The sequence below is a fragment of the Fusarium keratoplasticum genome, chromosome 10, assembly GCF_025433545.1.
Source record: "Fusarium keratoplasticum isolate Fu6.1 chromosome 10, whole genome shotgun sequence".
NCBI lineage: Eukaryota > Fungi > Ascomycota > Sordariomycetes > Hypocreales > Nectriaceae > Fusarium > Fusarium keratoplasticum.
The window spans coordinates 1,094,213-1,122,167 of NC_070538.1; the positions used below are offsets into that span (position 1 = coordinate 1,094,213).

The following is a 27,955-nucleotide window of genomic DNA, read 5'->3' on the forward strand; positions in this document are numbered from 1 at the left end:
GGGCCTAGGATGCCTATGACGTACGTCCCAGAGTAGGTCCTGGGGTAGACGTGATTTCCAAATACCGGCGAGATACTCGTCCCCCAGAGCTGAGCCCATGCGTCCAGCTATGGCGCTTATCGCTGGTAGTTTATCACTGGGAAATGAGAGTTCCAGCCGCGCGTAATAACTAACAAGCCTGCACCATTGACGAAAACGCTCTTGTCGCTTATCACGATGCTCAGTGTCATCGGTCGCTTTTACAGCCGAGCGAGGACGTAGAACTTCGGTGACCGATGCAAGACCAAGCATATGCAAAAACTCCAGGGTGCTCAGCCATCCATCGGTTAGGTTGTTTATAGTCGAGCATCACCAAGTAGTGTGATCATCCTCATAGCCCAGAGTACGGCCGACAGCATATTTTCCTGAAAAGCCCAAGCTCGAGAATCGAGAGGTCCTGAGCTATTTTTACCACGCGAGTAGCCTGAAAGTACTACCACCGACCCTAACTCGCCGTTAGGGCATCTCAGTGACATCTTGTAACGCTTGTCTCTTAATCGGAGGCTCGGAAATGAGTTTTGTCGTTTGTGCAGGAAGCTAAAGTTGACACCCTTGGCCTGAGAAGCAAGAACAGTGACGGCTGCTTCGCTGTATATCTCGGACATCTGCGCTATTTGGAGGTGCATATCCTCTTCGTGGTCTTGAAGGATGCAGATCGAGTCCACAAATAAATAGCGAAGGCCCAGTCCGTGAGTTGTAGTGATGGCGTCCTGGAGTGTTGCTGGAAGCTTGCCGAAGGCGATGTTAGCCTTCAACTGTGGGAGGGTTTCCTTTGTTGCCTTGGTCTTTTGATCACCACCCCAGTAGTAACTCAAGGCACAATAAAGATCGCGTTGACTCTCCGTTTCGAGTAGGGAAAACCCGGACTGGTTTTGGCTGATGGAGATAACCCTCTTGAGCATGAAGTTGAGACTGGGCTTTGGACATTCGCATGATCAGCCAAGCATGTCTGAAGCCACCCCCTTGCTAGATCAAACGAGCTCTTTGACGCAGGATCAAGGTTTATCGGACGACGGGGATGACCTTGGAAGCAGCGTTATCTAGACACATTTGATTCGTCTTGGCCATGATTGTGATCGAAATTCATGAGATAAGTACCTGAAGTTGTCATCAAATCGTGTCTCACTTTCAGGTACACCTTTACGCCGCTTGATTGGATCTTGTCTTCACCGTCCTGATGATCGTAATCTTTACCGACCTCGCTTTCATCATCGTCATCTGAAGACTCTGGAACTCCAAACATGACGGCCTGGTAACGGGTTTTGTCCAATTCCCAGGGGATAAAGGAATGCAGAACAGGGGAGCAATCAGATGGCGATTCGTAGCGTGTTAGGTCGGAATAGACCGACTCCCCAAATAGACAGCCATGCTTTCCTAGTTCCCTGAGCTTGCCAATGGTAAGCTCAGGGTCAAAAGCCTTCCACGACCGACGGTGGATTTGGATGTCGGGTTGGCCGTCTGCGCTTGGGTCGAGTATGTACTTCTCGCAATGTGGACCGGAATGAACCGGCAGCAAGTCAGCGGGCAGGTCCATCCCAGCTGATAGAGACAGAAGAGTGTTTGTTTGAGTGTGCAGAAAAGTTGTGGAAGAGATTACTACTGATGGAATTGTTTTGACACAGAGGTGAAAGAGTGTAAGAGTAGATGTATAAATAACATAAGCGATAGAAAGCATAACGAGGCGCTAGCCAACTAGGCACAGCTACCTAGGCGCTTATGCAGTTAGGTAGTTAGATATGTTGGCATTATTGACCTATTGTAGATAGGTGACTAGTGCTGAGTCTTACACGCGCATGGACAGGTACTACGGCGTTTTACAGTATCGGGTTTTAATGTCAACATCTATTTAGGTACTGATAATGGTGCCTTTTACTATTATGGCTGATAGCTCCTGCCATGGAAAAAGAAGGTAAAAAGAAAAAAGAACTATCACAGTGTCCAACTCAAGCTTGAGTAGTCACAATATTATCATCACTGGGGGGCTTTCGACTATTTTAAACCATGATTCAAATCCTTTGATGCTCCAACATCCTCCAAGAAACAAGAATGCTCATAGCAACCGCAACCCCCGTGCCCTACGCACATGCAGACTTCGAATACCTCTCTTGGTTCGCTAATTTGGGTTGTTCGTTCATCCAGCAGCTGCCCCATAAGCCCTTCAAAGGACTTTATCCATCGGTCGCATCGGCTGTCCCTCTTTGGAGTAGTACTCTGGTTTATAGTCGACCCGACCAGAGTACGCGAGCCCCTTCTCGTCCTTTAATGACTCGAGATAGTCAAATGCCGAGTTCTTTCGCGTTTTCTCAGAGCATTGTATAGTCATGAAAGCATCCCGGAAGCCGTTGAGTAGGAAGCTTTTGGAATTGATGCACGAGATAAAGGTCGCTTTTTCCTGTGGGCTTGGCAGAGAGTTGAAAATCTGCGACACGAAATGTGCCCTCAGGACCTTATTCTTGGTATACAGGTGACTGGACCAGGAGATATCCTGGATGAAGACTGGGTACTCGTAAAGGAAGTATACTGGGCCAGTGTTGGCGTACTCAAAGTCGATTAGTCCCGTAAGCTTTGGTCCTGAACCATCTGGGGCATCGAGAAACAGCATGTTTTGGGCGTCAAAGTCGGCATGAATCATTGAAAACGGTGGTTCGAGATAGGAAGAGGCCTGCGTTTCGGCGTATTCGGCCAGTTTCGTTCTGATCTGTCTGAATAGATCCTTTGCCTCGGACGAGATAAACGATTCGAGATACTGTAGTGTTGAGGAAAAAGGTCCTTGAGGGAAATTATAGCAAGGACTAATGAGAGGACCGATTCCGTTCTCAGTGAGACATCCAATCTTGTCGAAGTGAAGAGAGGAGAACTGGACGATGATGGATGCAATCTGTGAAAGTGCAACCTTCTTGTGGTCGAGTGACAGATTATCCCAGGTTTTGTAAAGATGGCGGCCGGGGAGTTTTTCCATCAACACAAAGGAGGCGCCGATCTCGTTGTCGGAATTCAAATCCTGGTAGTATATCTCTGGCACAGGGATACTGGTGCGTTGCTTGACATACCGGATGGTGGCAATTTCGCTCTCCTCTTTGGCCAAAGTCCCCCTGACGCGAGCAAAGCGGGCTATGCAGGAGTACCCAGAGCGCACCAGAGATCGATACGAAGTACTCCTGGACTCCTGGAACTCGAGGACAAAGATTTCATGTGAGGAGCCTCGTGTCATTGGCCGAGCACAGATGCAGGGGGCCTGCAAGACTTTTGAGGCGACATCTTTCAGGCTATCAATATTGAGCTGGAGTTTAGGTGGCTCGTCAGAGTCGTACGCTTCGTCGGCGCTTGAGTAGGAATACATGTTACGTTGAAAGGAGAGAGGGAATGTCGGTGTACGAGTGGAACATGAGAGAGGGGAAACAAATAAACACGTGAGGAGGGCAAAGCCTCGTAGCCTGATGCCTTTAATCAATCTAAGCATTAGTCAGCAATTGATGAAGCTGGGTCAAAACAGAGAAATGCGTTCAGGCCTCATACAGATTCACGGCGCTGTTGGAAACGCGGCTCTGGGTTAACTACCTTGGACATCTTGAGTTCCCATACTGCGAGACTAGTGGGTGCACTTTTGTTTTCAGTAATAGTATTTCCTGCATACTAAAGATCTGATCTCCACTTTATCCCCCACCGTGCTGCGTTGTACCTTCTTGAGGACGAAATGTCATATGCTACCAGCTCCTATAGATCTGAAACAGACAACACATCACCGAACTCTTCCAAACGTGCCACGTGGATTCCAACAGAAAGACGTCTGTATGAAAGCATTATTAGAACTTGATGATATCTGAAAGATTGAGTCAAACCTGCATACTCATGAGTTATCAGTCGCATCTGGCGCAGTTGTCATCGTATTCTCTTCCACACTTCTCGCAGGACTGATTCTTCCCCTGAACCCACTCGCTATGATCGTTGGCGCACGTCCACTGATGCTTGATGCAATGGCCTGCTTTGGACATGGTCTTGGTGATACTCTTACAAATTGGGCAGTGATGCTTTGTGGGGAACCTCGGCATTGTGACACTGACCGGGGTTGTGCTAGCTTCTCTGTGTACAACGGGGTGTGAGTCAGAACATGAGAAGTAGCTAAAAGGTATGGGCTTAAATAGAGGAGGGAAGTAGATACTGCGAGAGCAGGCTGCGCCATGCTGACACTGCCGACATCAGCTGAGGTCCTTAGAGCCTCATTCTCCGTCGTTTCTCACAGCCTGCCTTAAGATCGGGCCATCTCGGCTGTGACATATGCAATTGTTATTTATCTGGAGGTGGGCGGCTAGACACTATTGGGCCTGGGGTCAGCCTCACTTAAGAATGTCAACTCGGTGTGTGCAATTGCTTTAAACGCTAAGACACTTCTCTTGAGGCCAGACACCGAGCCTTCTTGGGCCAGTGCTTGCCCATTTAGAGTCGCACCTGGCTGAGCAGCCTGCATAAAGAAACATCGTTGGACCATTGGAATGGCCGTTATGAACATTGAGCTAGGGAGCCTCATTTTCTTGGGCATCACAAGGCACCCACCCAACTGACAATATTTGAGCTGGTTGAAGCGGCCTTCACTACCTGTATAGTGCGATGGACACTGCTGTCATGTTGGAAGACAACAAAGCTGTTGAACATTTTGACATTGCACCTGTAAAGCGAAGGTCTTGAAGAAATGAAGATTATGACGCGCGAACTCGACACAGATAAGAGGGCTTTGAACGTTGGATTGGGCATAACTTCTTCTCATTACACGGAATTCTCCCTAACGTCCACCTCTTGATATTCCCCCGAGAAATGATTCAAGGAAAATGGATCGTTTGCATTAAACTGTAGCCGAAAGTCCTTGTTGTGCACTTTGACAGCCTCACGCCATATATCTGACGTCTCCTCGCTCACTTCAGGCTCTGGCTTACCAGCCAGTACCAGACAAGGAATCTCGGGAAATTCCGTACAGAAATGGAGGTTTGAGAGCCATGCATCGCTGAAACTGATGGAGCAGTACTCCACCTTTGGCATGCGGGCTACACATTTTCCCATGTTGCAGAAGAAGGGATCCATGAGTGAATAGACGGGATAGTCCCGGAACCGACGTTCGAGTCCCTCGCCTGGGATGTCAGCTGCGAGATGTATCATCACGCTCGGAGGAAGGCGACTGCCAGGTCTCTGCATGGTAAGCCACTCGCCTGAGGGGAGGACTTCATGCGGGTAGACGTCTATAGACTTGAGACTTGGCCAGTACGGCTGCTCATCTGAGCTCTCCGATGAAGGCCAGAATATAGTGTGATCAACACTACCGGAAAAGGTAAAGTCTTTGAGCCCTATCCTTTGCGTAAATTTGCAGAGAGCTTCGCTTAAAGGGTCTTGTTGAGAGTCGGGCGGGATAATACTGGGAGGTTGAAAAGAGTGGTTGCTTGGTAGTTCTCGAACATAGGTGAGATGAAACATTTCGAGGGACGTTGGTAGTCTTTTGAGCGTGCTGGCAAGACCTATGAAAATCGCAATTAGCATGGGCAAAGGTTGAAGGCGATGTCTTTGACTTGCCGTTTCTTTGCTGTATTCTGACAGCCGTCTCCAGTTTCTCTGCATCGCTGAGCTCCCAGGTCACCCTTCTCAGCTTGGGCATCTTGCTCGCCATCAAGCAGATTGATTGCGGAGAAAAGACGACGCTTCTAGAGATGAGGCTTGTCGACATTTTGTACACCATAGGTATTTCTGGAAGTTCTGCATCATATCCTGGCGGGAAGTCCAGATATGATGTCCGCACTTGTCCCTGAGCCACGAACGGGTAGTCTACAGGCTCCCCGTAGTCACTAGCATACTGTTCTGAAGACCCAAAAACACCAGGTACTGGGATTTCGAGACAGAGGTGGACTAGGGGATCCTTGCAAGGTGGTGTTTTGCTCAATATGTTGAAGAGTTGATTGACCGTTTTGATAAAGACGGCCTCATCATCCGGGTCGCCCGGATATGTGGAATCAGTTTCATGGGCGGGAAAAATGAATTCGCACCGCAAGTAGCGGAGATAGGAAAGACGCGTTGGAGTAAGAAGGTTTTGACTTATTGCCTCTGAGAGTCTGGCTGGGTTTAGGAATAGGCGCCGAAATGTCTGGGCTTCGATGTAAGGTTGCCATTGTCGCGATAGAGTTGAAAATGGGGCTAGTGACTCTTCCGAGTCTTCCCACAAACACAAGGCAATGCTCGACAAGATCTCGGGGGCGAGTTGCTCCATGTTGCAACTGTGATGAAGTTTTGAGGTGAGTCAAGATTGTCTTGATAAAAATCTGGGTTGAGAACCAACTGGAAACGGAGCGGGATTAGTATAACCCATGTTTTGTATGCATGACTGCCTGGAGTTAGCAAGCTCGGTGATGCCTGGAGCTGGCTCGTGTGGGATAAAGCCATTCATGCCTAGAGGTCGCTCTACGTTTATAGAGGTTAATGAGACGATTTAAAAGAGTTTTAATCTTTATGTGAATTATGATTGACGGCCTGAGTAGAGTAATAATTCTTCACCACAAAGATAGACAACAAAAACACCTTGACGGTTCAATTCGCTCAACGAGTAAGCCACAGTCATTGTCGGCGATGTATTTCGCCGATTGGCAGGCCATGGCTCAAGGCCACAAGAGCAGCGCTATGTAAAGTGGTCACACACACGTCTTTAACATGGCTACGGGGTCAAAACCTTGATCTGGGTTTGACATTGTCTATCAGCCCTCGGCCTATCTCCCACCGAAGCTCGTGATCAGATATTGCCAACGGCTCATTCAGGCAGAATGGCGGGGTTAATGGTTCCCTAATGGGCTGCCGGTTCAACTGTGCTCTATGAAAGGCAAGGTTAAGCGCAGTGGGGAGGTCCAAGTGCATGTCCTTTATGCGGGGGAGGGATCTTGTCCATTGCCATTCCGCGTTAGGTTATTCGCATCTATTCGTATTTAAGACGTTGTGAGACTACATATATGGTCATGACAATACCTGCGATAGCTATCCATCCCAAGACAAACACCCTATTTACAATATTTCACCATGTCTCAAGCAGCCAAGCTCCGCGTCTGCAAGAACAAGACCAGAGTCTTTATCCTCACCGACATCACCAACGAGCCCGACGACTCCGAGTCGCTGGTCCGTTACCTTCTTTACAGCAATGAATTCAACACGAGGGGTCTCGTGGCATGCACGTCCACACACATGATGTCCCGCGTGGCCCCTCAGGAGATTGAAGACATTGTTAACGGATACGCCGAGGTTGTGGCCAATCTGAATGCCCACGCCCATCCGGAGAATCAGTACCCTGACCCCCAGGCTCTTCGCGATATGATCAGGAGTGGACCACCCGTGTATGGCAAGATCGCCCTTGAACCTGATGCACCACTCTCTGGTGGCTCAGAGCTTCTCATCAGCCGCGTCGACGAGTCCGAAGAGCCTCTTTGGGTTCTCTGCTGGGGTGGTGCCAATCCCCTTGCGCAGGCTGTTGCTCACGTCGACAAGACGAGATCGGCCGCCGAGAGTGCCCACTTCCGCTCAAAGCTAAGAGTATACGCCATCTCCGACCAAGACGACACGGGTGCGTGGATGAGAATCAAGTACCCCGACATCTTTTACATCTGCTCCATCCACGGCTGGTGCCAGTATTACTGCGCAACATGGACAGGTATCTCAGGTCCTACCGATGTGGGCGGCTCAGATCCAAGCCAGTTCACGAGGGAGTGGATCAAGGAGAATATCCAAATCGGTCCCCTAGGCAAGAAATACCCCGACTTCAAGTTCCTTGTCGAAGGCGACACACCCACCTTTCTCTACCTCATCCAGAACGGCCTCGGCTCACCCGAACATCCTCACTGGGGCAGCTGGGGTGGCCGGTACACCTACTTTGACCCTAGCATGAGTGGTAAACACTTTGCAGATGCTGTCGAAGCTGCTGTGGGAATAGACGGCAAGATTTATGTGAGCAACTGGGCTACCATTTGGCGATGGCGCCCGGCTTTCCAGAATGACTTTGCCGCTCGCATGCAGTGGACTCTGACGGACAAGTTTGAGGATGCCAACCACGCTCCTGTTGTGTTTGTCAACGACAGCACTGGCGGACCTGAGCCGCTGCTCATTGAGGTGGAAGCTGGCGAGAAGATTGTACTAGATGCCTCAAAGAGTTACGACCCAGATGGCGGAGAGATCGAGTTTCACTGGTTCCAGTATAGAGAACCAACTGGTGTGTCTGGTCTCCTCGGAGAGATGGTCCCTGATCTTGAAATCAAAGACGTCGATCCAGAAGGTTTGGGGCGCAAGGTGGAGGTGCCAATTCCACCCCCTGAAGTGTCGTGTCTTGAGCAGCGCAGCGGTAAGCCCTTGGAGAAGGGACAGGAGTACCACATCGTTTTGGAGGTCAAGGATAATGGAACTCCCAGCCTGACGACTTACAAGCGGGTGGTGATCCAGTGTACCAATCGGGAGCTACGAGGCGGTAGAGACACTGTGGCGGAGACGAATGCCGAGTGGTTACTGCTGAGGAGGTAGGGCAACAGGCTGAATCCTCCAGGATTATGAGGTTGGTGGGCAACAAAACAATGAGTAGAAGAATTACCGTTCCTCGTGCTACTAACACAGAGGCTGGATAAATATATGAATATTGAAACTGGCTCACTTCGACTACAATGCTGCAATAGTCTAACTGAATCTCTGAGTGCCTTGATTCCCTCCTTATAATACATTATCTATCAGGATGCAGCTGTAATGCTCTTGTTGAGAGCTGTAGTCAGAGCTAACAATGCCTTAAGAAGAGGTGTAGCCACTCGGTGCTCTCGAGCAATTTTGACCGTATTCCCCAAGATGACGTCAACTTCCATCTGCCGCCCTGCAAGCGCATCAGCCATCATACTAGGCATAACCCCAGGAAGTGGTCTTATCGTCAACAACTCCAGCTGTTCTTGAACCACCCCCTCATCAATTGCAGTGTATCCAGCGGCGCGCGCAGTAGCCGCAATTTCTGACATGACATCCCTCATAAAAGCTGTCGCCCCGCAAGAGCTCCGGAAGAACTCAGCGTCTCGGAGACGACAGAGGGCACAGATTGGATTCTCAGACCCGTTTATGAGAAGCTTCTTCCAACGTTCAATCTGAATATCGGTGATGTGGTGGGCCTTTGCGCCTCCTGTTCTCACAAGGCAAGTAAACTTGGCACAAGCGTTCATATGAAGGACAGGGGCTGCGGCCGGAAATGTTCCCAGGAATACTTCGTCTAGAGTCCCGTGCGTGAAGGTGGTAGGCCCTGTCTGGCTGACGGGTGTGTAGAGCACACCGCTAAGGATAGGTGTCTGAGGGAATGCAGCTCGGAAGGGCTCCTCAATGGCTATGCCGTTTTGCAGGATGACGATTGTTGTGTTGGGTGAGACAGCAGGTTTGATAGCCTCGGCATCGGGACAATCAATTGTAGCCTTTGTTGTAACGAGGAGCCATCTGAATTGCTGAGGTGATGACTCGACAGCCTCTCCGACAGAGCGTACGATACATGGTCGTACAGATAGACCTGTTCCCCACAGATCCGAGTCGATGGTGAAGCCCTGTTCCTTGGCGGCATCATAGTTGGAACGGCAGATGGCGTAAATATTCTTCTCCGGGATACTCTTGGATATGACGTAGGCGAAGATTGCTCCGATACTACCAGTTCCGTATATCAAGACGGACATATCCGTATAGGAGGGAGCCATGGTTGAGAACTAGCAAGTGACGATGTTTGTGGAAGCTGGAACATTCCGAAAACTAGAAACTTGCAAATTTCCAGTGATAGTCATCTCTAGAAGACAGACCCAGGAATGTCTGTACCAAGTCGGGTCTAATCCAGAGGCAGAATCGGACGCTGAATCCAAAGCCGATGTTCGCTCTCGTGGCACGCCCTACGCCCCACGCCTTTATATCTACATGCCGTGGGGATGTTACAACGGCTACACGTCATGCACGCCCTTTCCAAATTGGTTGACATTGCGAAAATGCTGTTGGGTTTCGCATGAATTACCAAATGTCATGGAAAGATACGGAAATGGTGTCAAAATGATCACAGAGTGGTTGTCAAGTTGTGAGTCGCCCTACGCCCTACGCCCTGACTATCTACACGTCTTGCGCAACCGGTATCAACAAATGGGGAGTGTGTTTGAGTACTTTTACTGAGCCTCATAATGTGCTGTGGTCTGTACTTCCCTCACCCAGTTCCCTCATCAACCACTTTTGCCGGCCAAGCCCGAAGCCACCATGGCAGTTGATTCCCCTCTTGCGCCCTTGGACGCTTCCAAGCTCCAGATTAAGGCACATGGCACCCCAAAGCCTGTTCCAGATGTCGACAGCCCCGAACTTGCGAGTTTGAAGGTCTCGACGGATCGTATGGTGGTGGCCACCTGGACCGCTCACCAAGGCTGGGCCAACCCCCAAGTGGTCCCCTACGGTCCGGTCCCTCTAATGCCCTCCGCCAGCGCCCTGCAATATGCAACCCAGTGCTTCGAGGGTATGAAATTGTTTCGCGGGTATGACGGCCGTCTACGCCTCTTCCGGCCCCTCTACAACTGCGAGCGCATGCTCAAGTCGTCGACTCGCATCTCCCTACCTGGTTTCGATCCTGAAGAACTTCTCAAGCTCATCCGAAAACTGTGCATCCTTGAGGCACCCAAATGGCTCCCTAAGGACAAGCCTGGGTCCGCACTTTACATCAGACCGACCATGATCGGAACGGATTCGAGTTTGGGCTTCAAGGTCCCAGATGAGGCCGCTTTGTACATCTTTATGGTATACTGGCCACCTCCTAAGCCTGCTGCTCTTAATGGAGGCGCTGCGCCCGGAACTAGGCTGCTCGCTAGTAGTGAGGCGGCAGTCAGGGCGTGGCCTGGAGGCACTGGAGCTGCCAAGGTTGGCGGAAACTATGGATCAGCTCTCGCCGAGCATGCTCTTGCAAAGAAGCAGGGCTATGATCAAGTTCTCTGGCTCTACGGGCCTGATCGTCAAATCACTGAGGCTGGTTCCACCAATATCTTCGTCATGTGGAAGACGGCTTCTGGTACAGTCGAGATGGTCACTTCCCCCCTGGACGAGAACAATCTCATTCTGGCGGGCAACACGAGACGCAGCATCATCGAGCTTAGCCGCGAGATGTTTGCCCCCGAAAAAGCGGAGGAGGGCATGTCATGCGAGGTAGTTGAGAGAGTAATCACTATGGCCGAGGTGGAAAGTGCTGCTCGTGACGGACGGCTGATTGGTGCTTTTGTGGTCGGCACCGCTTTCTGGATACAAGAGGTCAGCGAGATCATGTATAATGGTCAGGCTATCGAGGTCGGTATGGGTTCTGCACGGCATGTTTCGTTGCTTAGGGAGCGGATGTCGGATATCATGTATGGCCGGGAAGAGAACAGCTGGGCCGATATTGTAGAAGAGTCTTGAGATAGAAATGGTCACGGAAAAGCATCAACGAGGGGTATTTCTCTGTTAATAAAAGTGTGCATCGCGATCATGAAGCATGAGATTTCATGTCAATGTTTTGACGACTAGGTTGTGTGCAATAATACAGCTGTATCTGATGCTCTAATATCCAAGAGACCATCTTCACAAGAAACAGGTGTAGGTCAACAACTTATTCTTGCAGCTCGCAGGCAGGTGCGTGAGATGACCAGTCGATAGGCTGTTTGCGATGCTGACAGCTATCTCCCTAAAGTCCGAAGAACATCAACCAAGACGGTGTTGCCGAGGCCGGGATCGGGCATGTCATTCAGGCGTGAAATCGGGGGCAAGTCGCCAAATGTCATCCGTGGGGCGTAGGGCGTGAACTGCAGGCGAAAAAGGGCCTATCAGCGGAATGAGATTTCATTAACATTGGATCTTCTTTATTGCTACTCAAAACTTTCCTTACGGCCCTGGAATTGTTGCAGTCCTTGCCCACCTTAGAGAATGGCTGTTGAGATGGCGTCGACGTCGGAAGCGAGTCTCTGGAGAGACCCTTACGAGTCTGTTAACCTCCCAGGCGACAAAAACCCTGTCAACTTTTCTCCTGTAAGTAGCTAATCCATAATACTTTGTATTATATGTTTAACCTGAGAATGTAGGGTAAAAAGGCACGGGTCGTGGCAGCAGGCGTCACCATCATCGTCAACAGCGCCCTCGGCTCCTCGTTGCCCTCTGGGGCTGCGAGCGACATCGCCAAAGAGTTCTGCGTCACCGCTCCTCTACAACTCGTCCTCCTGAACTCGATATACATGCTTGGCTTTGCGATTGGGCCCCTCATCTTTGGTCCCCTGAGCGAGCATGTCGGGCGCCGAATCGTGCTCATAGGCACATACCTCGCGTACATGGTCTTTACGCTCTGTTGCGCCGTGAGTCCAACATATGGCACGCTGCTGCTATTTCGCCTCCTGTGTGGCATAGCAGCCGCAGCTCCCAATGCTGTGGTCGGACCGCTGTTTGCCGATATATATGATCGTCCCGAACCCAGGGGCAGGTCGATGGCGTACTTTATGTGTGCCACCTCGATGACGCCGCCATTTGGACCTATAATCTCAGGATATGCAACCAGAGTCTCTTGGAGGTTGACCTTCTGGATTGGCCTCGCCATCGCCGGCGTCTGCCTCCCGCTCGTGGTATTTCTCCCGGAGACGTACGTCCCCGTTCTCAAGAAAAAGTATGCCAGAAAGAATGGCGACGACATATCGTTGGATTTGCCATGCCCGTAGAAGAAAAAGTATCAGCTTCTACAGGAACTTGGAACTATCTTCTCAAGGCCTTTTGTCATGATCACCAAGGAACCAGTGGTCCTTTTCTCAGCCCTTTACCTAGCGCTAATCTATTCGACTCTGTACCTGTTCTTTCAAGCATATCCAATCATCTTTCAAGGTTTGTCGCCTTCTATTATAGTACAAATGACTTGCTGACTAGTGGCAGGGGTGTATGGGTTGTCGTATGGCGAAGTTGGCTTGACTTTCCTACCAGGTGAGTTGAGCAAATCCTGGATCAAGACGCGAAGTGCTGACTAGACTATAGTGACTGCTGGCTCTGTTCTTGCTCTGGTGATCTTCCTCTGCTATAGCGCTTATCACTCTTCGGCCATGAAAGCGGGTGCGCCTTGGGCGGCCAAGATTGAATATCGCCGACTTCCCCTTGCCTGTGCAGGCGGTCCAATGTGAGTGACTCTATTAAAATTCCGGTACCACGGGTGTGCTAACAGAATCTAGGATCGTGATATCCCTGTTCTGGCTTGGATGGACAGCCTACCCGAGCATTCATCCAGCAGTACCTGCAGTTTCGGGCCTATTCTTCGGAGCTGGCTATCTCATAATCTTTATAGCGCTGCTAAACTACATCACCGACGCTTACAGGCAATTCTCTGCGTCTGCACAAGCATCTGCTAGCACGCTGCGGTCCATCACTGCTGTCTGCCTACCCCTAGCGGCACCCCAGATGTATCACAAACTTGGGGTCCAGTGGGCATGCTCACTTCTTGCATTTGTCACCTTGGGGCTGGCATTGATACCGTTTGTTTTTATTCGATACGGAGAAGCCCTTCGGAAACGGAGCCCGTTCTGTCAAAAGCTTGCCCAGGCTCCAAGCATGATTGTCGCGACATGACGAGCCGCTTGTGTAGGAACACTTTGCCACATCTTAGAGAGGATAGAAGAAAACCATCATTGTGTGTAATTAAAAAGCGTTTAAGTTTATTGATACACAAAACTTGTCCAAATTTACACCCTATCCTGTAGAGTTGATCTCATCACTCCCTGTCACATCTCTCGCCCCAGTTCAGTATATGCGGATGCGCCAACTTCCAGATCTTCAACTCTAATATTTACGTAGTTATCCGCGTTTAATAAGTAACTCCGAAACGTCGGGCCTACGGACCAGCACCCTAGAGTCCACACATGTTGCTACTGCCAGTTAGCATCGTTGTCCAAAATCATGAAGGGCAGCATACCTTGGCCAAGTCAACAAGATCAATGTTTCCACTGGCTTCGTCCTTGCACAGTGCTTGATCAAGCTCATATGGCCACTCGCACTGAATCGAGTTGGATAAGTCGATAAGCCACTCCATATGCTCTTGCATGGATGGTAGCTGGACCACAAGCTCACGGAAGTCTGGCCAGATGGCAAAATCGACCATATTGATATGAGGTATGAAAAGTTGGTTTGGCCTGCACAAGTTAGCATCGTGCACTGCCCACAGGAACAGTAGTCCTCACGTTGGCCTGATCCATTCTGGTATGGCGGCATATGTTTCGGGAGATGGGCTGATCATCCATCGCATCAGGTACCAGAAGACGTACATCGATGCAAAGCAGGTAAAGTCGTATCCTGTCACTTGGTAAGCTCCTAGACCTCAAGCTACATCTCCATAGCTGAATACCTTTGAGCTTAACGCTATGCACCATCTGTGCAGCCCATTTTGAAAGAAGAGTTGACTTGTCAAATACACCTTGGTCGAATAATGCCGCTATCTCAGGATGTGTCCCAACTACCTTTTCAAGGGCGGTGCCTTCTTGGAGTAACCTCGTCGCCTCGTTGTACACGCTGGTAAACGCTTCTCGCAGGCCGCCTGGGTCAGGCAGAGTATTCAGTGTCGTCACAGCCCAAATAGGCACTGTGAAGTTTCTGAGTTGTGCATCTTGAACGTCCGGAGGGTAGTTATTGGCTCGGATGCTGCTGGAGAGTGGAAGATTGCCAAAAGAATTCCCGTAGTTGGAATGAATTCTGAGAAAGGCAGCTAGGCTTTGACCGGTTTGCACAGGTACTCTCGATTCGCCGAGACTAGCCAGCTGATCAAAGACGGGAGATGAGTAGGAACTGTGAGAGTTGGGAAGGTTCAAAGATGGCGCTCCTCGATAAGCTCCCGTGGATGAAAAGCAGCGAGCCGTTTGATCTGTGTCTCTGAGGAGGTCTGGGCTTGTATCATGATCGTCTGTGGGAGCACCCAACAGATAATCCAAACGGTTGAACAAGGGAAATACAAACAAGAGACTCTCCCGTTTGATCCGAGATGCTTCGGGTATGAGAACTGGACTTTGCAAGTACGGCTTAACTGTGATGGCATTCCGAGGAGTAAAGCTAGATGCCACAGGTTCGAGAGAAGATGGACCTTCTAGCAACATCTGCTCATGTTAACAGGCATCAAGAAGCCAACTGAGACAGACTTCTTACAGGGGACTTATCCAAAGTATTGGAAACCGGAGTTACTGAAGTGTCCGTATCAGAAGGCTGCCATGAGGGCTGATCAAATACGGGCATGATGGTTGAATCAGCAACAGAATTGGCTGGGGTCGGAAGACTTTCCATCGTATGATGGGTTGTCGAGTGCGGCGTCTGTGAGCCTAGCAATCGATAAACGATCTTGTCTTGCAAGTTCGCGTAAGAATTCTAATCAACAATGAAAAAAGGCAGGGAGTGAGGTTCTGGAAGTGTCACGTACCTTGCCGTCGCTCCGACGGCTTTGGTCGAAGCCCAAGGCTATTATCGATCCTCAAAGCTCGAATGATCTCCTGAGGCTGCTTGTTGCCTGCTAAAAACTGGAGAATAGGACCTCGGACTTCTGGAGCACCTGACGCCAGCTGCCTCAGAAGCAGATTTGAGGCGTCTAGCTGCTCTCGAAGCTCTTGGTTGGCGAGCTGAAGAGCTCTTGTGTTTGAATCCCTGATCTTGGTGTCGTAGACGCATTCTCTGGTTGACTTTATGCAGTTTGCACATGCTGGTCGTTGCCCATCACACTAAACCACAGCGTGAGCTCACTCGTCTTGGTGGAATAGTCCTCTGGATGACATACTTTGGCTTTTCGCTTGCGACATCCCCAGCAAGCAGTCTTGGTTGCTGGTGGCCTCTTCGGTGCTGATCGAGATGATTTGTCCACTCGATGGCTCCCATCCATCGGGGGAGCAGGCTTGATAGGTCTGTAATTCATCGCCATGATCTCATTCTGCGGGGTGAAGAGTAAAGTGTTATTCAAACGATTGTTGTTAATTGACAGCTCATCAAGAGACACCGTGAAGGGATATTATAAGTAAAATAACCTTTTTTGAGGCCTGTCACTGCGGCAATCTGATATGGCACAAGGCTAATGACACTCCCCAATTCGTCGACAAGAGCGCTTTGACTGCGTCAGAACGACGTCAGTTCCAACCCGAGTCATGCTTCACCGCCGATTCAGGCATCGTCGAGGCCCGGCTCGAGACCCGGCTCGAGTCTGGACAGCAATAGTTTCCACACCGTATTTTCAGAAAAGTCAATATACTATTTCGCCGACTCTGGGCTTGATGTTATTCGCGTACATGTACGAGTGCTAGACGCCAGAATACGGCACGAGGCGCCACTAATATGTGCCTCGAAAGCTTAAATCATAGCTTCCGCTTTCCCCCTGAAGCATCTCGGGAGGCGCAGCTAACACTGAGGATCGTGAAGATTCGCCGTGTTCTACCGGTCTGATCGTGGTGTGGTTATTGCATATTTAACTATTCAAAATGATCCTTGTTTGCCCCCTGGCCTAGACCTCCTTGTCAATGTAGGCTGGCTCCGTAGTGTACTTGGTGTCCTCGTCTCCTTCAATGCGACACTCGATGGTATCCGTCCCCCTGCGGTTGCTATCAACGGTGAGTGCAACTATGCAAGACGGTCCACAATACTCAGAAGTCTGCGTGCTAAAAGACCAAACCAGGTCCCGGCCAGCAAACAAGCCCTCGCTTCGTATCCACCGCTCAAGCTCATCCTTCTTGATCCTATGCACACTGAAGTCAAGGCGTCTGTTCGTGCAGCGATCACACCAATCGCGATAGCGTCGGTCAAAGGCGAGTCGGATCTGGGTCTTGACGCAGGCCAAGTCGGGGTGGTCACGGTTGATGGCCCTCATGCTTTCCTTCCAGTGACTATCCGGGTTAAGGTCGCCCCAGATGTCGTTGTCGTCAATGTGCACCTGCAACTCCCTCAAGTTTGGAAAGTCGTGCAAGACTTTGAGGCTTCCATCACGGAACCATTGGTGGTAGGTTCGGAAGATGCGAATCCGCGAGATGCACTGCAGATTGGCCTCTTTGAGCGGAGAGCTTTCGCAGCGCGGAAAAGGCTCGCGTCCATTTTTGGTCCAAGTGCGTCTCCAGAGAAATTCCCGTCGAAACACATTCTCCGAGTATAGGATTGAAGTGCCTTCTCGGTTGATCTGACGACAAGTCGCGAGGATCTCAGGGTATAGTCGAAAGGGTCCATCGTAGTACTCTCGGGGCAGAACACGGAACCCGTCCGGGTCTGGACAAAGAACAGCGAGGCCTTTGGTAATGAGCAGATGGCGATAGATGCAGAGTCGTATTTCGACAGGCAGCGTGAAGAAGGGACTCCGGAAATCCCGATGCTCGGGTTCCACATTGGCAGCGGCACGTTTGCCTGCCAACTGAGAATACCAGCTTCGAGGGCTTGTAATGGCGACGACGCCATCCGGGCTCACTAGACGAGACTGTGACCTGAGCTTCCTGGGCAGTCTCCCAAAGTTCCCGTGGCTGCGGTGATGTGGCTGTAGCTGAGGAGATGTCTGAAACGTTTCAAGGCATATGTCGTCAAGATGTGACTTCATCCAGTCTCTAGCCGAGGGGTCTTGAGTTTGGCAGCCCCGCTCAGGTGCCTCGAGTCGAAAAGAACCATTTTGGATGGAAATAAGGCACTGCGCCATTGTCATATTCACAGTAAGAAATAACTCAAAAGAAGAATTCTCAGATATGGATGTTTCGTGCCGAGATGCGGTGTAAGCAGTAAGCAGGCAGCAGCCGGCATCGGGATAACTGATAGTCCATCATGATGAGCCAATTGTGTCTCGTCAACATTGTCAACCCGAAACAACATTATCTTCTCCAGCCTATGATCTTTGTCCATAGTTACCTGACCAGCTTTTCACTGATGCTCCACAACTTTGCCGCCATGGCTGGATCAACCGCAGCTGGCAAGAGGCCTTGCTCAGTGAGACCTCCATCGGCGAGAAAGTATCCATTTTCATCTATCAATCGTCAGTTTGGTATGTCTTATAGATAGGCAACAAAACGTACTGGAAAGGTTGTGGTCAAATGCAGCAATGATACCAGCGGCAGCACCCTCAGCCAACGTCTTGACCTTGATGGCAGAGTTCAAGTTGCCATTCTCGTCAACCCACCCTACCACTTGTAAGCACATGCTACACTACAAAACCAAGAAAAATCATACCCATGGCCTGAAAGTCTTCTTGAGGCACAGATCGGGTCAGTGAGGTGCTGACGATGATGCCGGGGTCGACGCTGAACGAGCGAAGGCCACGTTTGCCGAACCTTTCAACTAATCCAACCGAGAGAAGTATGTCACAAGCCTTGGAATTGCCATATGCAGTCCACTTCTCGTAATTCTTTCCCTTGCCGTAGGCCAGGTCATCGAGAAATCCCAAGTCGGCGCGCGTGTTGGCTTCGCTGGTATAAGTGACCACGGTGGCATTCCCAGCAAGGATCTTGTCGACCAAGAGATTGATGAACAAGAAGTGACCAAGATAATTGACCGCAAACTGCATCTCAACTCCATCCTTGGATTTTTGGTACGAGGGCAAAGCCATGACTCCCGCGGTGCAAATAATTGCATCGATAGCATCGACATAGGTCGACAACTCGGCAGCAGCCTTGCGAACCGCATCATGCGATGCAAGATCTAGTACTAGGGGATAAACAGAAGACCCTGCATAAGTATCAAGAGACTTGCTGACCTCGTGCAGCTTCGACTCTGTCTGGCTGGCCAGAATGAGCTTGGCAGGAGATTGGGCCAGGATAGCCCGGGCTGTGTCTGCACCAAGGGATCCTGGACTGACACCCGTAATGACGACTGTGCCTCCTTAGTACATATAAAATTGATTAAAAGTTTCGTTTTATTCTTACTTGTCTTGCCGGTGATGTTTTCCTCGAGAGCCTTGCTGGCCTCGTCAGAGGTGGTATGGAAGCCAAAAGATGCCATGGTGCAGTACTCTAGTTTTTGTAATGAAAAGGATAAAAGTATTTTGAGCTTGTATTCTATGTCTATTGACATATGTCTTCTTTTGTAACGAAATCACTAAAGTCCTGCTCATCATATATTTCTATCAGACCTAGCTTCTTATCATATCTGCCGCTGCATGCTGACGCGAGCATGCCAAGGTCTCAACGTCCGCGACTCAAGCCCTGAATTGCCTTGATAAACATTTTCGCCATCATTGCATGTACCTCCTTGACAGGATGATACGAGTCGAAAAACAGATGACGCTCAGGATCGCTGCATAAATGCCGTGGCACCCCTTCGCTCGTGTACACGCCTGTCAAGCATGCTGTTGGCGGATCGACGTATTTCTGGTCAATGTTGTACCTGGTTGGTCGTTCCATAATATCCAGGAATAGAGCACCTATGTCAACGAAGGCGGTTCGGAAGAACCCCGAGTAACCAGCGGCGATGTCTTTCAGTCCGATGGTCAAATCGCCGACAAAGGCCTGTACGCTGGGGATGTTGTAGTCGGACGAGTTATACGTCGCCGGAAAGGTCGTGGCATTATTGTAATTAGCCAGGACAAGATTCTGTATTCCCGCACGGTATAATCGATTCACATGTTTTGAGATCAGACTGGTGACCTCTATGCCCGTGATACTGGTGTTGAAGAGAATGTCGTTTGCCCCAATCCAATGGACGAAGACATCAGTTTCTGTTGGTTTGTCCCGCGACAAGAACGCGGTGATCTGATCATCAGCAGAAGGAACTGGGATTGTTGAGCTGGCTCCGGTACCGCCGGTTACAAAGTCATTGTCCGTGGTAGCGCCTCCAGCAGCAAGGTTGATGAGCTCGAGATCCAGCACTTCAGCGACGATATCGTTCCATTTAGGGCCGTTTCTAGGCAGTCAGAATTGAAGGAATTAGAATGAGGGCATTGACCTACGAGAAAGAGTGGTTGAAATAGGCCGGGTCTACCGGCCACGTTCCGTTGCTTGCGACCCACGCCCCATTGCCATTATCGCTGAAGCTGTCGCCAAACACGATCAATCGCGAGAATAAGCGATTTGGACGAGGATATGCAGACGCCAAAAGGGCGCCGCAAGTCAATACCAATGAGATACTCAGTCGCATGGTTGAGAGGTTTTGCTAACGAGAGAATGTGCCTTAATCGGATGCAGCGGACTCGATGATCAGGACACAGCAAGAAATGCCCAATTTATCATCTCCCTTGACCCCAACAATCTTGAGCTACGTAATCTCAGACATCGGCCCTGTTCTAGCGTGCTTAGAGTCGTGTCTAGCACGCAAAGCATCAGACGCCACATTTGTTGCAGATTCAATGTTTTGATGAGAGAAACAGTGAGATTGTGACAAGATTTTGGAGTTACAGAGGCCTGGCCCGCCATTGGATGCGTGCAATTACCGCGGGCGAAATACATCACATGCATTGACAGACAACGCTGTCAAGTTATTAACAATGCTATCTTAGGGACAGGACAGCCTTGGACTGGGCTGAAGCCTGTGACGTCAAGACTAACGATGAGATGTTATGCTGGGGAAGATGATCACAGATGATGATGAATCAAGACAAGTTCATAAAATATCATTCGTAAAGGCATGTCAAACTGCATGCGTCCAGGCTTTCGCTCTATCCTATGTCGTACACTATCCATATCGTACCTGCGCTCGTTTTTGAGTGTCTTCTCCTTTTTCCCTCTATGCAAAAATTGACTCGAGAACCACATTGACAAACTTGGCATCGGGTGCGGCGAGTGTCTTGTTTTGTGCCTGGTTGAATTGGTTTAATCGCTGCTGGGATCGGGCGAGGCCGCCAGCTACTGTGGCGCCTCCGAGGGCCAGAACGACGGGCAGGACCCTAAAGTTCATTAGAATGAGCGGTTTGAAGGTGGAATTGGGTGGTGATCTTACTTGGTACCGACCGGAGCAGTGGCGTTGGCAACAGGAAGCATTGGGATGATTGTGGGTGTTGTAATTGTTTTGGTGGTGATTGTAGGCAGTGATGGCCTTGTATGCTTTTGATGATTGCAATTGTGCTTGATGATGATCCAAAACCGAGAGGGAAACGGTGGTATTATATAATTACGTTCCAAATGCTTCAATTTCATGATTCGACCCTCGGCTGTCTGATATCGAACGTTTCTTACGACTGCCGGTGGCATGATGATCACCGTCGAGTACCGTGACGGCGCATGTCAGACCCTGGTCGGGCGACTCCGGGAGGTGCCAGTGGCGAGGCCTGGAAGCGATTGAAGAGGAAGTCATCTTGCATTACCGCATCCTCTTGGCGAATCGGATCATTGCTAAGAAGCAGACTCATCTGATCATGACATGGCCCTCTTCCAGCCTCACCTCACAGACGTCAATCCCTTGAATCAATGCCCAACATGCTCGCCCTCGTGTCGCAATACCGTGACCATGGAACCACGCCGCGGCTTCCGGGATATTCTCGCCTCGCCCAACCCCAGCGCAGAAGAAGCAACCACCAGAACAATCCTTCGAGCCTCTCAATACTACAATGCATCTTTAGACTAATCTTCCCCGCGTTCGCCAGTTGACCCTAAGTCGATGCTTTCGCGCGACCCCGGATTTTGACCGTGGGTCTACACCACATGGCTCGAGAGTGGGCTCATCTTGGTGCGGCTCCTTAGCCGGGATAACCGCGACGTTGGCGTTGTCCGTTGTATTCAGGCGGTGACACGTGAAAAACGTTTGATAAGTAAAGGTATTAGTTGGCCAGATTATTTGTTCCCGATAGCCCGGTTCTGGGACGACAACACACCGTGGTCAGTCTCCAATTGGGCATGGTAGCCCGGGAGCTTCACCGACATCAAGGTGTACCACCCACGTAGACCCCCACGGTGACATCCTTACCTTCGGTGTTCCTCTCCCGCGTCGATATCGTCTCTCCCCTTTGCGACGCCCACCACGTGGACGATTGCCAGAGCTCTCCATCCTGGCCACCCACGAGCCACCACCATTTCCGTAGAAACCATCCCTTGGCTTCCCAGCTTCGACTGTCCCAGGGCGTTCCACGGTCCATACCATTCTCACTCGTCGACCCCCAGCACACAAGTCCGTCGTTCAACATCAAGTCGATGCAGAGACCGTCCTCATCTAAAAGCGGCGGATCCGTCGATAGAGCGACCAGCGCCCGACGTCGAAACTCGGGAAACGGAAGCGAGTCGATTTAAGGGTGATGAGAAACAGAACGCTGTGATTCTAGTGGTCGAAGGCTAGAGGGGACGCTGGTATCATCAAGATCAGAGCGGCCGACAAAGGGAGACACGCTTGTCTCGTCGAGGAATAATGAAAAGTCGAAGCCGAGCGAACTAAAGTTTGTGAATAGTGCTGCAAAGTAGGAGAATCGTGCAATGTGTAAGGCATTACGGTAGGGACAGTATGTTGAATCTTCCAAAGTTCTTTGTCCGGGACTTTGATTGGATAGATTGTTGCCAGGCCTAAGTTGCGACTTGATGACATCTACAAACGAGAAGTCGCCCGCCTTTGCCAATTCCCGAAGCTCGTCTCTCATGGTTTTTGGTAGTGATGTGTAGAACTCTCGTAGAACCCGAGGACTGAAAGACATCATGTTCCCGCTAGGGCGAGATACCTGTATGGCTTTTCCATCTGTCGTCAAGGAGGGTGTGTTTTGGGTTATGGGGCTTGGGTAGGCAGGAGTATGAGTCGATCTCGTGGAAGGTAGTCCTTCCGGGTAGTCAGAAGCGTTGTTGATTTGGAGATTGCTCTCTAGCTGTGCTGGATTCAACTACATGTCGGCATCATTCCAACTTGAGGCTTCGGTGAAACCAGGTGTCGGACTGGAGAAGACTTGCAGGGCATCACCGTTTAGAGCATCTCCAAGAAGGCCGAGAGAGGCATCAATGTTCTGACTTGGTGTGGTGTCGAGGTTGCCAATAGACAGTGGCGTCGATAGCTGTATAAATGATGCACTTTCTAGGGCATGCACCTTGCTTTCCAACTCCTGTAGCCTTTGGCGTTTTCTATCGCCTGTGACTTTGGTCAGTGTCTTGACTCGACTCCATTTGTGGAACTCACGGTATGCCTTTTGGGCCTTTCGGTTTTGTATCCGTCGTTCCATCGATGTCTGTTTCTTTGCGGCATGATTGGTAGAAGCATTGCTACCAACAATGTCTTGTGCGGACCCCATGTTGATGGAGAGAGTGGTTGAAAACGAGATGTGTGGTTTGCTAACTTGAGTTGGTATCTGGTGCATGGAGATGCGGGCTGCGTGATGACGAGAGATGGCATTTGTCAGCTAGTGATGAGCACATCACACAGGATCCAAACGCATTGTTCTCATATCCTCGCTGAGCGGTGTCCAACGGGCTATGGCAATCCCTTCAAACAATATGAAGAGAGAAGCACTAACGGACTCATGGCAATTCAAGCCCATGACTCAGCGCTGCGAAATGCGCAACAATGGCTCCGTTATTATGCCTTCAGGCCCATTCATATTGTCTTTTGCGCCCTTTCTCGGCAGAAGGTGTGAATCATCCTTGTCCGATCCGGCTTCCCCCACTCGGAGATTGAACTGCGAACTCCGAAAAAACACTTGCTTCCTCCATCCTCCAATGAACCCCCATCACATATCTCAATGATGGCTTCATCTAGAATGATGGCATCAAACGATGTCCAATCCCCCGATTCAAACGCCCTACGACTCGAAGAGAACCTGGAGCAGGCACCCTCCAACGCTGACCATGCCGTCTCGACAAACGAGTTTGACATCCCCAAATGGTATGTGACTCAATCCATCCAACCAGCTCGCTCAATACTAACACCTCAACAGGAAGTCAATTGTCATGGTCATCTCCTCCTTTACCATAGTATTCACCTGCTGCGGCCTGAACTTTGCCTTCGGCGTCTACCAAGCCTTGTACGAAGCCATGGCTCTGAAGCCCGACACGCCATTCACGGGAGCCTCTCCCGCGCAAATCGACTTGATCGGCACGCTATCCATCTCCTTGATGACAATGGGCGCTCCCTTTATCGTAGCATGGGCCAAGCGCTTTTCTCCCCACAGGGTCTCGTTTGTCGGCGGCATTGTCTTCGGGCTGTCCCTCATCCTCGCCAGCTTTGGCACCAGACTCTGGCACTTTACGCTCAGTCAAGGTTTGCTTCTTGGCTTTGGCACATGCTCATCATACATGACGGCTGTAACAGTTGCTCCGACTTGGTTCACGACGCATCGAGGCTTGGCCATGGGAATCATCCTCTCCGGCACTGGCGTGGGAGGTCTTGTTTGGGCACCGGCCCTTAAAGCATGCAACGATCAAATCGGCTTCCGAAACACCCTCCGACTTACGGGAGGTGTCTCATCCTTCCTCGTCACGGCTGCAAGTTTTTCCATGGCCTGGGAACCAAGAACCAGGGCTCAACTTCAAGTGGTTAATGCAGCCCGCGTCAGTCGTGCCGATGGAATCTTTAACGTTCCCCTCGTCGATCTCCGAGTCGCAAAATCGCAGAGATTCCTAGCTCAGGCCCTCAGCGCCATCTTCCAAGCCGCTGCATATTACACTCCAGTCTTCTTCTTTGCATCCTACGCTGCCACTCTTGGATACAGCACTACAGCAGGCGCAAACTTTATCGCAATCAGCAACGCATGCAACGCCGTCGGAAAGATTGTCATCGGCCACGCAGCTGATCGCATCGGGCGACTCAACTCACTCTTCATGACCACCCTTCTGAGTGCCGTAGTCACTCTGGGCTTTTGGCTGCCCTCGACATTACATGGCCAAGCCTCAAGCTCCCAAAACCTCTTCATCACGTTCACCATCTTCTACGGCATTTTTGCCAGCGCTTACATCTCCCTCTTCCCCGCCAGCCTAGTAGAGCTCTTCGGTCCGCAAAACTTTGCTTCTGTCAATGGCGTGCTGTACATGGTTCGTGGCATGGCCACCATGATCGGCACTCCCGTAGGCGGTGTTCTCATCCGGACCTCAAGCACTAACATTGGGCCCAAGGCATATGAACGAATGTCGATACTGGTTGGAACACTGATGTGTGCCGCCACTGTTGCCGTCCTTTGGGTGAGACTGGAGGCCATGGTTGGAACCGACGGCAAGCGGAGGTGGAAGTGGAAGCTGTAAGCAAAGGATTCTCCCAAGGCAGATATCGCTAGGGACTTGGTCAAATTCTCCAAGTTCGGACACCCTGTGATTGACACTTTGTCCGGGTGAGAACAACGAAGACCAGCCATAGTGATCTCCGTTTTCCTCACATTACCAGCTGGTATTGATCCAGATTCAAGTCACCAAAGTAAAAGCGGGTATGAGTCATCTTTATTCTAGGCAAATAGGGCATCATCGCTGAAAGAATTCAAAGCAAGCCATATGATTCTCATGTATTTATCTAGAGACTACCTATTTCAGTCCTCCTCAAAGCCACCTTCGACCTAAGGAAGCATTCTGGGAAGGTAACGAAGAGATACTTGTGCACTAGCTAAAGGTGTCAGGATAAGAGAGACCTGTACTCCACGTATCTTGCCAGTTCTAGAGCTGCAGAGCTCAGCATAACCGCCAGCTCCCCAGGGGTACCACACTGCCCTGGTGTGAGCTTGGGCCGGAAGGGCCACTTCTCTACAATCGTGTGATTCTCCTTGACAGCCATGCTACCGCAATTCATGCGATGGGCCTGGTTGGAAGCCAAATACCTAAGAAACGCGTGAGGTCCATCATCATCTCCTGCTCTTGGCAATGAAAACTCACTTGTCGAATAAATTGTCGACGTCAATGATGAGTCCCATCCCCAAAAGAAACTTTGACACTATCGGGTCCTGCTTATCCGGTGGCATCACCACTTGAGGTATCAAGGTCGCCATTGTGGGTGCGCATTTGGCCATGGCTGGAATTTCGTAGGAAGTATTTATCTGGGCCCAGACAGCTTTTGTGAACAGCATGATGAGTGTGGCGTAAGGATTCATTGTTCGAACTTGTAACAGAGGGACAAGACATCTCGAGGCAAGGCCAGGGTCTATGTAGGGTTCTTCTGAGAGGTTGGATAACTATCCAGTGTCAGCCGAGGGCAAAACATTGTGTCCCTCCATGGCCCAGTCGATGACATACCTCGATCCTTGCAAAGGACTGGGCTCCTAGTTTTCCGGCCAAGTGCTGAATGTCCTGGTTGTAGAGGCGAAAATATAGGTTTCTCGATCTCAGATCTCTGGAAAACTTAACAAAAACCTCTTGAAGATAGTAGAAGAGCTTCCCATAGTGGTCCATGGAAGCTGCTCCAGTCGACACCTTGATGACTTCACCAAAGTCCCATCCGTGGATAGGCTGCAAATCACCTCTGTACGGCCAGTGGGCACTGTGGAACAATGTTCTAGTAACATTGCTCGTATCAGTATCACTTTGGTCAAGAGAGGGGGGTTCACCAACGGATTTGGTGTGTCAAATGGCTTCCTGGATGCCCCGAATGGCAACAGGACACCATCTAAACGGAACCGATGCCAGCAGATGCGTTGTGCTGGCAACAAGGGAAAATAATTGTGTTCTATGAAGTCAAGGTGGCCGGCTGGTAGGGTAACAGCAGTTCGGACTTGTCGAGCTTGGTCAATAGTCAGGCCCTCTGGCACCTGAAGGTACTTTAGAAGTGCAAGCCACGACTTCTTGGGCAGCACGACATTGACCCAGGAGTAAGACCCTCTTGAAAAGGTTCCCGAGTGTAGGCGATCCAAATCCTCACCTTCAAGGTTGCTGCAAACACTCTCGATATTGGGGCGGACCACGCCGTGTAAAAACTCGAGATCACTCTGTCGGATAGAGGCAGAATACCAGATGTGAATCATACGGGTGGCTGCATCTTCAGGTTTGGCACTGAGGAGGGCAGTAAGAAGCAGGATGATGTTCCTTGCCACGACATCAAGGTCATTGTCGTTGATTGTGATGGTGAGATCATTTCGGAACGTCCAGGGGAGTGAGGTAACGGTTTTGATGACATTGCGAAGGTCTCCAGATGCTAGAGAGCATCAGTGTTAACACTACCATAGAGGGTTAAGGCGACTCCTACCAGCAAACAAGAGAGCCAAGTCTTTATGGTATTGCACACCCTCGTTCTGGTCCAGCTTCAGGATATCCAACGCCGGAACATCGCCCCAGATGGTTTTGTGTGTCGCGAAGGGTGCCACGTAGCCTTCCCGACCGAACGTGGGCTGTCGGCCTTCGACTGACCAGGATGGGACCCATGTCGAATCTAAGAACGGGAGCGTGCAATATTGTGCATGATGGGTCCGATCTTGGAACCGACAGAAAGGGTCGCAATACTGGGTGTCTGTTTAGAAACTCCCATGGGCAGAAGCAGATGATGGGACTTACTGCAACCAACATGCAGGATGCGCATACCAGCGCGCCAGTGCCCCTACAGGCGATCCCTCCGTTCACATTGGCGCAAGGAAAGGGGGGTTGGTATTGTAAGGTGGAGTTGAGTTGTTGTGATTGTGACATCTCGATGTAGCGTCGCCGTTTCCGGGATAGCCGATGCGTAGGGGATGTTTCCGACTCGAATATCGATGGGGCCTGAAGACTTTATGCGCGAAGGATGATCAAGATATGCAATTCGATGGATGCTGATGGCGGTGAGGAAGAAATCAATGGCAGATGGGGGAAGCGATTGATCTCCCGTCTTGCCGCGAACACATGGGGAGACAGGAACAGACAGGAACCTATCACCTCAATAGGCTCCTTCCCCCACGACTTTTTCCTCTTCTGCCCAAACGCGAGAGGGCGGGATCGGAAGGTAGCATATGGAAAGGCCCTTCCGATTCCCAAGTTCAGTCGAGCTAGCATAATTGGAGGCAATCTAAAAGACGAGATCATGGGCGGCAAATGGGCATGATACATGCGATAATTCAGGTACTGGTCTTATTTTCCTTGGAACAGCGCATCTACGTTGTTTAAAAGCTTCATTC

At 50.4% G+C, this 27,955-nt stretch overlaps 14 protein-coding genes across 14 annotated transcripts; 4 read left to right on the plus strand and 10 right to left on the minus strand.

Annotated features, from left to right (window-relative positions):
- Positions 1 to 335: 335 nt before the first annotated feature.
- NCS57_01220900 (uncharacterized protein) lies at positions 336 to 1,573 on the minus strand (the record flags this gene model as incomplete). Its single annotated transcript, XM_053061886.1, has 2 exons — positions 336 to 956; positions 1,166 to 1,573. The coding sequence occupies 2 exons, from the start codon at positions 1,571 to 1,573 to the stop codon at positions 336 to 338; spliced, it is 1,029 nt and encodes a 342-aa protein (XP_052908414.1).
- Positions 1,574 to 2,197: 624 nt separating this feature from the next.
- Positions 2,198 to 3,379, minus strand: NCS57_01221000 (uncharacterized protein; the record flags this gene model as incomplete). Its single annotated transcript, XM_053061887.1, has 1 exon — positions 2,198 to 3,379. The coding sequence occupies one exon, from the start codon at positions 3,377 to 3,379 to the stop codon at positions 2,198 to 2,200; it is 1,182 nt and encodes a 393-aa protein (XP_052908415.1).
- Positions 3,380 to 4,800: 1,421 nt separating this feature from the next.
- NCS57_01221100 (uncharacterized protein) lies at positions 4,801 to 5,746 on the minus strand (the record flags this gene model as incomplete). Its single annotated transcript, XM_053061888.1, has 2 exons — positions 4,801 to 5,540; positions 5,596 to 5,746. 2 exons carry the CDS (start codon positions 5,744 to 5,746, stop codon positions 4,801 to 4,803), a joined length of 891 nt encoding a protein of 296 aa, XP_052908416.1.
- Positions 5,747 to 7,080: 1,334 nt separating this feature from the next.
- On the plus strand, positions 7,081 to 8,565 carry NCS57_01221200 (uncharacterized protein; the record flags this gene model as incomplete). The annotated part of the gene is made up of 1 exon (XM_053061889.1): positions 7,081 to 8,565. One exon carries the CDS (start codon positions 7,081 to 7,083, stop codon positions 8,563 to 8,565), a length of 1,485 nt encoding a protein of 494 aa, XP_052908417.1.
- A 200-nt stretch (positions 8,566 to 8,765) lies between these two features.
- Positions 8,766 to 9,755, minus strand: NCS57_01221300 (2-dehydropantoate 2-reductase; the record flags this gene model as incomplete). Its single annotated transcript, XM_053061890.1, has 1 exon — positions 8,766 to 9,755. One exon carries the CDS (start codon positions 9,753 to 9,755, stop codon positions 8,766 to 8,768), a length of 990 nt encoding a protein of 329 aa, XP_052908418.1.
- Positions 9,756 to 10,293: 538 nt separating this feature from the next.
- NCS57_01221400 (uncharacterized protein) lies at positions 10,294 to 11,469 on the plus strand (the record flags this gene model as incomplete). The annotated part of the gene is made up of 1 exon (XM_053061891.1): positions 10,294 to 11,469. The coding sequence occupies one exon, from the start codon at positions 10,294 to 10,296 to the stop codon at positions 11,467 to 11,469; it is 1,176 nt and encodes a 391-aa protein (XP_052908419.1).
- A 504-nt stretch (positions 11,470 to 11,973) lies between these two features.
- On the plus strand, positions 11,974 to 13,644 carry NCS57_01221500 (MFS domain-containing protein; the record flags this gene model as incomplete). The annotated part of the gene is made up of 6 exons (XM_053061892.1): positions 11,974 to 12,075; positions 12,129 to 12,700; positions 12,800 to 12,912; positions 12,961 to 13,008; positions 13,060 to 13,198; positions 13,251 to 13,644. The coding sequence occupies 6 exons, from the start codon at positions 11,974 to 11,976 to the stop codon at positions 13,642 to 13,644; spliced, it is 1,368 nt and encodes a 455-aa protein (XP_052908420.1).
- A 152-nt stretch (positions 13,645 to 13,796) lies between these two features.
- On the minus strand, positions 13,797 to 15,997 carry NCS57_01221600 (Zn(2)-C6 fungal-type domain-containing protein; the record flags this gene model as incomplete). The annotated part of the gene is made up of 7 exons (XM_053061893.1): positions 15,827 to 15,997; positions 15,476 to 15,770; positions 15,208 to 15,401; positions 14,417 to 15,158; positions 14,253 to 14,364; positions 13,988 to 14,204; positions 13,797 to 13,940 (listed from the first exon to the last, which is right to left on the minus strand). Exons 1-7 carry the CDS (start codon positions 15,965 to 15,967, stop codon positions 13,797 to 13,799), a joined length of 1,845 nt encoding a protein of 614 aa, XP_052908421.1. The 5' UTR covers positions 15,968 to 15,997.
- Positions 15,998 to 16,540: 543 nt separating this feature from the next.
- Positions 16,541 to 20,136, minus strand: NCS57_01221700 (uncharacterized protein; the record flags this gene model as incomplete). Its single annotated transcript, XM_053061894.1, has 7 exons — positions 16,541 to 17,540; positions 17,917 to 18,031; positions 18,081 to 18,185; positions 18,235 to 18,873; positions 18,927 to 19,013; positions 19,199 to 19,902; positions 19,949 to 20,136. The coding sequence occupies 7 exons, from the start codon at positions 20,134 to 20,136 to the stop codon at positions 16,541 to 16,543; spliced, it is 2,838 nt and encodes a 945-aa protein (XP_052908422.1).
- A 585-nt stretch (positions 20,137 to 20,721) lies between these two features.
- Positions 20,722 to 21,083, minus strand: NCS57_01221800 (uncharacterized protein; the record flags this gene model as incomplete). The annotated part of the gene is made up of 2 exons (XM_053061895.1): positions 20,935 to 21,083; positions 20,722 to 20,881 (listed from the first exon to the last, which is right to left on the minus strand). The coding sequence occupies exons 1-2, from the start codon at positions 20,973 to 20,975 to the stop codon at positions 20,722 to 20,724; spliced, it is 201 nt and encodes a 66-aa protein (XP_052908423.1). The 5' UTR covers positions 20,976 to 21,083.
- Positions 21,084 to 22,213: 1,130 nt separating this feature from the next.
- NCS57_01221900 (BZIP domain-containing protein) lies at positions 22,214 to 22,612 on the minus strand (the record flags this gene model as incomplete). The annotated part of the gene is made up of 1 exon (XM_053061896.1): positions 22,214 to 22,612. One exon carries the CDS (start codon positions 22,610 to 22,612, stop codon positions 22,214 to 22,216), a length of 399 nt encoding a protein of 132 aa, XP_052908424.1.
- A 180-nt stretch (positions 22,613 to 22,792) lies between these two features.
- Positions 22,793 to 23,194, minus strand: NCS57_01222000 (BZIP domain-containing protein; the record flags this gene model as incomplete). The annotated part of the gene is made up of 2 exons (XM_053061897.1): positions 22,793 to 23,034; positions 23,083 to 23,194. The coding sequence occupies 2 exons, from the start codon at positions 23,192 to 23,194 to the stop codon at positions 22,793 to 22,795; spliced, it is 354 nt and encodes a 117-aa protein (XP_052908425.1).
- A 450-nt stretch (positions 23,195 to 23,644) lies between these two features.
- Positions 23,645 to 25,136, plus strand: NCS57_01222100 (MFS domain-containing protein; the record flags this gene model as incomplete). The annotated part of the gene is made up of 2 exons (XM_053061898.1): positions 23,645 to 23,784; positions 23,837 to 25,136. The coding sequence occupies 2 exons, from the start codon at positions 23,645 to 23,647 to the stop codon at positions 25,134 to 25,136; spliced, it is 1,440 nt and encodes a 479-aa protein (XP_052908426.1).
- A 361-nt stretch (positions 25,137 to 25,497) lies between these two features.
- On the minus strand, positions 25,498 to 27,374 carry NCS57_01222200 (DUF4470 domain-containing protein; the record flags this gene model as incomplete). The annotated part of the gene is made up of 6 exons (XM_053061899.1): positions 25,498 to 25,699; positions 25,755 to 26,050; positions 26,112 to 26,370; positions 26,427 to 27,006; positions 27,058 to 27,310; positions 27,363 to 27,374. 6 exons carry the CDS (start codon positions 27,372 to 27,374, stop codon positions 25,498 to 25,500), a joined length of 1,602 nt encoding a protein of 533 aa, XP_052908427.1.
- Positions 27,375 to 27,955: the final 581 nt, after the last annotated feature.